At 36.9% G+C, this 5,674-nt stretch overlaps 1 protein-coding gene across 1 annotated transcript in view; it reads left to right on the top strand.

The window, feature by feature from the left end:
- Window positions 1–5,674, top strand: part of LOC107672350 (C-1-tetrahydrofolate synthase, cytoplasmic-like) — a gene marked incomplete at its 3' end in the record, with an annotated part of 33,755 nt that overhangs the window by 8,372 nt on the left and 19,709 nt on the right. Inside the window, exon 3 of the mRNA XM_016465503.1 lies at window positions 1,676–1,735. Within this exon, the coding sequence (XP_016320989.1) occupies window positions 1,676–1,735 (60 nt within the window). The remainder of the gene's footprint in view (window positions 1–1,675; window positions 1,736–5,674) is intronic.

Raw genomic sequence — 5,674 nt, 5'->3', positions numbered from 1 at the left:
ACGGTACTCTTTGTGTGATATAGATTGTTAACTATATTAAATTATATAAATATAAAAAGCATACAGAAGCATTTTAACGTCTACAATTTAGAATGCCTGGAATTTTGAGGTTTTATAAACTAATCAACGTGCGTGCGCTCCGTGTGTGATTTGGTGATATAGCCTACTTCATAATGTGAGATCGCACATCATTACAACAACACTTACCATATTATCGCAGACGATACTGTATCGCACACCCCAGACTCGACTTGAGTGGAAAACGAATCATCTGCGGTTGTGCGCACACTTGTTTGCACATGAGCAAAGGTGTTTTTAGGAGTCTAACTTGCAAACGCCAGACCACTGATTCGTCAAACATGCTTCTCTGCAGTCCGTGTTCTTCTGACTCTTTTGTAGTAACGAATATGCTTCGGGGAAATGTATCGGAGTAAAAGTATAAATTTTAATTAGGAAATGTAGTGAAGTAAAAGTTTGCTGAAATATAAAAACTCAAGTAAAGTACAGATACTCCCAAAAAATACTTAAGTACTGTAATGAAGTATTATTACTTCGTTACATTACCCCACTGCTCACACATCCTGAAAAGTGAAGCTGCGGGCTCTTTGATCACACCCTGGTGGCTGGCTGCAGTACAGGTCATAAACCCCGCCCTCTCTATGTAAACGAAAGGGACTTGAGTCAAAAAAAAAAAAAAAAATTACACTTCCAATACAATTTTCCGAAAGATGGTTTTGGTTATTAAAGGTAGTTGTTATCACGCTGATATATGTTCAATTGTTCGTTTTTGTGATAAGTTTGATTTTAGCTAGTAATTTGATGCTATAAAAACGGGGCATGTCGTTATGGTTGATTGGGTCTCCGGGAATCTGGGCGGGAGTTTGATACCGCGGCTCCACCTCACGACACTACTGCGCAGACTCTGGCATCAAACGAATCTCTACTGCGCAGACTTTGGCTGCAAAAAAGAATCTCTACTGCGCAGACTCTGGCTCCAAATGATGTAATTTACTCAAGATGGCAGCGGCCATACTGAGATGCTTTGGCTTCACTTTTCTATAGTGGAAGGAAGTGGAGACGCGTCGTCCATCTTTTTTTACAGTCTATGGGCGGAACCCATGAAGGCGACGTGCTGAATGAAAGCACATTCACTCTCTGACAGCAGATGCCGCTGAAAAGCAGAAATGCAGCCGTTACCCCGGAAACCCTGTAAACAAAACAGCGTCGCTACTTTCTGAAACATATTTAAATGATTTTAGCCATTTAGCCATGTTTTTTTTTTTTATGGAGATCATCACAGCGCCAAATACTTAAATATTTAGACTTAATAGGCTATTTATTTTCAAACTTTTTTACATTTTAGTCTGGTCTACAACATGCCCTATATTGTTTGAAAATGTTTTGATTCTTTATTGTTCGGTCAAACTTTACATTAGGGCTTCATTAGTTACCATTAGTTAATTCATTAGTTAACATGAACTGCCAATGAAAAATTCTATTATTATTTTTTTTTTGTACAATTTTATACATTTTTTGTGTATTGCTTTATTGTATTTAAATGTTCAGTTCAAAAGCATAAACTGGAAAAGAAGAAATGACTAAAAATGTTTAACAAAAAATGAAATGTGTGGAAGTTTTAAACATTGCTTGAATGTTGATGCTTTGTTTGTTCTAGGTGGGAGACAGAGAGGACTCAAACTTGTACATCAGCATGAAGCTAAAAGCAGCTGTTGAGGTAAAACCACATTCAGCACAGTGATTCAGCTGCTTTATTGTGAAGATGTCTGTGCTTAATTATAATACTTAATTCATACACAAAAAGTTCCCAGTCATTTATATTAAAATTTACATTGACACACATTCCTTTAAACAGAGTATTCAATCCAGAGAGTGGAAAAACAGGGTAGAGAACTGCTTTTAATGGGAAAATCTTACCAACATTATAAATGCAATTTGTGACGTGACCTCTTCGAAGATGGCCAGTTCCCTTTCTTTTCAAATTTTCCTTCTTTTATCTTGATTCTTACTCGAGGTTTACTGTCCCAACAATAACAAGCAATGTCTGAGACTAAATAAACGTGGGAATTTCCTCTATTCACATCCTCTCGGCCTTCCAGAAACGTAAAAAAAAGCACGCTGAGACGGAGGGGAGACCTCTTCAGATAAGGCCGAAGTCATGCTGACCGAAATCCGTTCACTGGGAACCAGTTTGGGCAATATTGACGGCAGGTTAAGTGCGATTGACAACCGTTTGGACAATATTTCTACTTCAGTTACCTCGATACAGGAAGCCCTTTCTAATTTGTCTGGCAGAGTGGCATCAAATGAGACATATTGTTTGAAAGTGTTTTGATTCTTTATTGTTCGGTCACACTTTACATTAGGGCTTCATTAGTTACCATTAGTTAATTCATTAGTTAACATGAACTGCCAATGAAAAATTCTTGTAAACATTCATTAATCTTGGGTAATTTCAATAATTAATAAGTTGTTATAATCAAAAGTTGCAACTTTATTTAATGAACTCGAGCTAACATTAAGAGTTGTATTTTTTAAGAAAGATTAATAACTTTTGTATCAAATGTAGCTATTGCTCATTATTAATGTTAATGCATTAACTAAGGTTAACTAATGGAATCTTAATGTAAAATTGTACCTATTGGTCTTCATAATTTTTTTGCACTTTAAACTGTGTGAATTATTATTTTTTTTTTGTACAATTTTATACATTTTTTGTGTATTGCTTTATTGTATTTAAATGTTCAGTTCAAAAGCATAAACTGGAAAAGAAGAAATGACTAAAAATGTTTAACAAAAAATGAAATGTGTGGAAGTTTTAAACATTGCTTGAATGTTGATGCTTTGTTTGTTCTAGGTGGGAGACAGAGAGGACTCAAACTTGTACATCAGCATGAAGCTAAAAGCAGCTGTTGAGGTAAAACCACATTCAGCACAGTGATTCAGCTGCTTTATTGTGAAGATGTCTGTGCTTAATTATAATACTTAATTCATACACAAAAAGTTCCCAGTCATTTATATTAAAATTTACATTGACACACATTCCTTTAAACAGAGTATTCAATCCAGAGAGTGGAAAAACAGGGTAGAGAACTGCTTTTAATGGGAAAATCTTACCAACATTATAAATGCAATTTGTGACGTGACCTCTTCGAAGATGGCCAGTTCCCTTTCTTTTCAAATTTTCCTTCTTTTATCTTGATTCTTACTCGAGGTTTACTGTCCCAACAATAACAAGCAATGTCTGAGACTAAATAAACGTGGGAATTTCCTCTATTCACATCCTCTCGGCCTTCCAGAAACGTAAAAAAAAGCACGCTGAGACGGAGGGGAGACCTCTTCAGATAAGGCCGAAGTCATGCTGACCGAAATCCGTTCACTGGGAACCAGTTTGGGCAATATTGACGGCAGGTTAAGTGCGATTGACAACCGTTTGGACAATATTTCTACTTCAGTTATGCCCTATATTGTTTGAAAATGTTTTGATTCTTTATTGTTCGGTCAAACTTTACATTAGGGCTTCATTAGTTACCATTAGTTAATTCATTAGTTAACATGAACTGCCAATGAAAAATTCTTGTAAACATTCATTAATCTTGGGTAATTTCAATAATTAATAAGTTGTTATAATCAAAAGTTGCAACTTTATTTAATGAACTCGAGCTAACATTAAGAGTTGTATTTTTTAAGAAAGATTAATAACTTTTGTATCAAATGTAGCTATTGCTCATTATTAATGTTAATGCATTAACTAAGGTTAACTAATGGAATCTTAATGTAAAATTGTACCTATTGGTCTTCATAATTTTTTTGCACTTTAAACTGTGTGAATTATTATTTTTTTTTTGTACAATTTTATACATTTTTTGTGTATTGCTTTATTGTATTTAAATGTTCAGTTCAAAAGCATAAACTGGAAAAGAAGAAATGACTAAAAATGTTTAACAAAAAATGAAATGTGTGGAAGTTTTAAACATTGCTTGAATGTTGATGCTTTGTTTGTTCTAGGTGGGAGACAGAGAGGACTCAAACTTGTACATCAGCATGAAGCTAAAAGCAGCTGTTGAGGTAAAACCACATTCAGCACAGTGATTCAGCTGCTTTATTGTGAAGATGTCTGTGCTTAATTATAATACTTAATTCATACACAAAAAGTTCCCAGTCATTTATATTAAAATTTACATTGACACACATTCCTTTAAACAGAGTATTCAATCCAGAGAGTGGAAAAACAGGGTAGAGAACTGCTTTTAATGGGAAAATCTTACCAACATTATAAATGCAATTTGTGACGTGACCTCTTCGAAGATGGCCAGTTCCCTTTCTTTTCAAATTTTCCTTCTTTTATCTTGATTCTTACTCGAGGTTTACTGTCCCAACAATAACAAGCAATGTCTGAGACTAAATAAACGTGGGAATTTCCTCTATTCACATCCTCTCGGCCTTCCAGAAACGTAAAAAAAAGCACGCTGAGACGGAGGGGAGACCTCTTCAGATAAGGCCGAAGTCATGCTGACCGAAATCCGTTCACTGGGAACCAGTTTGGGCAATATTGACGGCAGGTTAAGTGCGATTGACAACCGTTTGGACAATATTTCTACTTCAGTTACCTCGATACAGGAAGCCCTTTCTAATTTGTCTGGCAGAGTGGCATCAAATGAGACGCGTTTAGCTGAGGCTGAATGCAGCATCTCCGCAGCCGAAGATTGCATGCTGTCTCACGACAACAGAATTGCGTTTTTGGACAAAGAATTGGCATTACTTAGAGCCAAAGTAGACGACCTGGATAACTGAGGAAGACGCAAAAACCTGAGAATCGTCTGCCTCCCTGAGAAAGCTGAAGGTTCTGAGTCCGTCGCACAATTTCTCACGAAGATGCTGCTGAAATGGCTGGACTTTACACCTGACTCACATTTCGAGATCGAGAGAGCCCATAGGTCTCTCGGCTCCATCCAGGGAGCAAATCGCCCCCCGCGAAGTGTTCTGGTCCACTTCCTATGCAACAAAAACACAACATCAGCTACCATGGGAATCGACTGCGCTTTTTCCAGGACGTATCTGCAGATGTGCTGAAGAAACGCAGAGGGTTCAACGATGTCCGGAAAATACTCTCTGCTCGTGATATGTTCAGAGGCTTCACCTATCCTGCTAAGCTCCGCTGTCTCCATGGAACTGAGATGCACGTCTTTTCCTCTCCAGCGGCCATCACCGAATTTCTAAAAACGTTGGAAGATGAGTAACGATTGAGAGATATAATGGGCATACATAGGCTATACCAAAATAAACGCTGCCGATTCTATATACTGGAGTTTTTTACGCTGTTGATGTTCGAGAAAATTCCGAGGTAGATTTATTTGAAACTTGATGTGTGGCAGTTACTTCATTTTGACCCCCCCTTTTTTGTTTGTTTTTAATAGAAACTGCTGTAAATATTTTTTTCTTCCCTCTTTGTGGCCACGGACTGCTAGATAAGTGCCCTAACCTCGGATATTTGACATACAAGAAATTAAGGGAACTGGTTTGTTGCACATGTGCGTCCACAAATGGGTGTAACTCTGTATTACCACTTGGTATTGGGTATCTTAAAGGGGTCATATGATGTTGCTAAAAAGAACATTATTTTGTGTATTTGGTGTAATGAAATGTGTTTATCCGG

This window comes from Sinocyclocheilus anshuiensis, unplaced genomic scaffold (assembly GCF_001515605.1).
Source record: "Sinocyclocheilus anshuiensis isolate Anshui unplaced genomic scaffold, SAMN03320099.WGS_v1.1 scaffold452, whole genome shotgun sequence".
In the NCBI taxonomy this organism is placed as follows: Eukaryota; Metazoa; Chordata; class Actinopteri; order Cypriniformes; family Cyprinidae; genus Sinocyclocheilus; species Sinocyclocheilus anshuiensis.
This window is presented reverse-complemented; position numbering and strand designations above follow the sequence as displayed.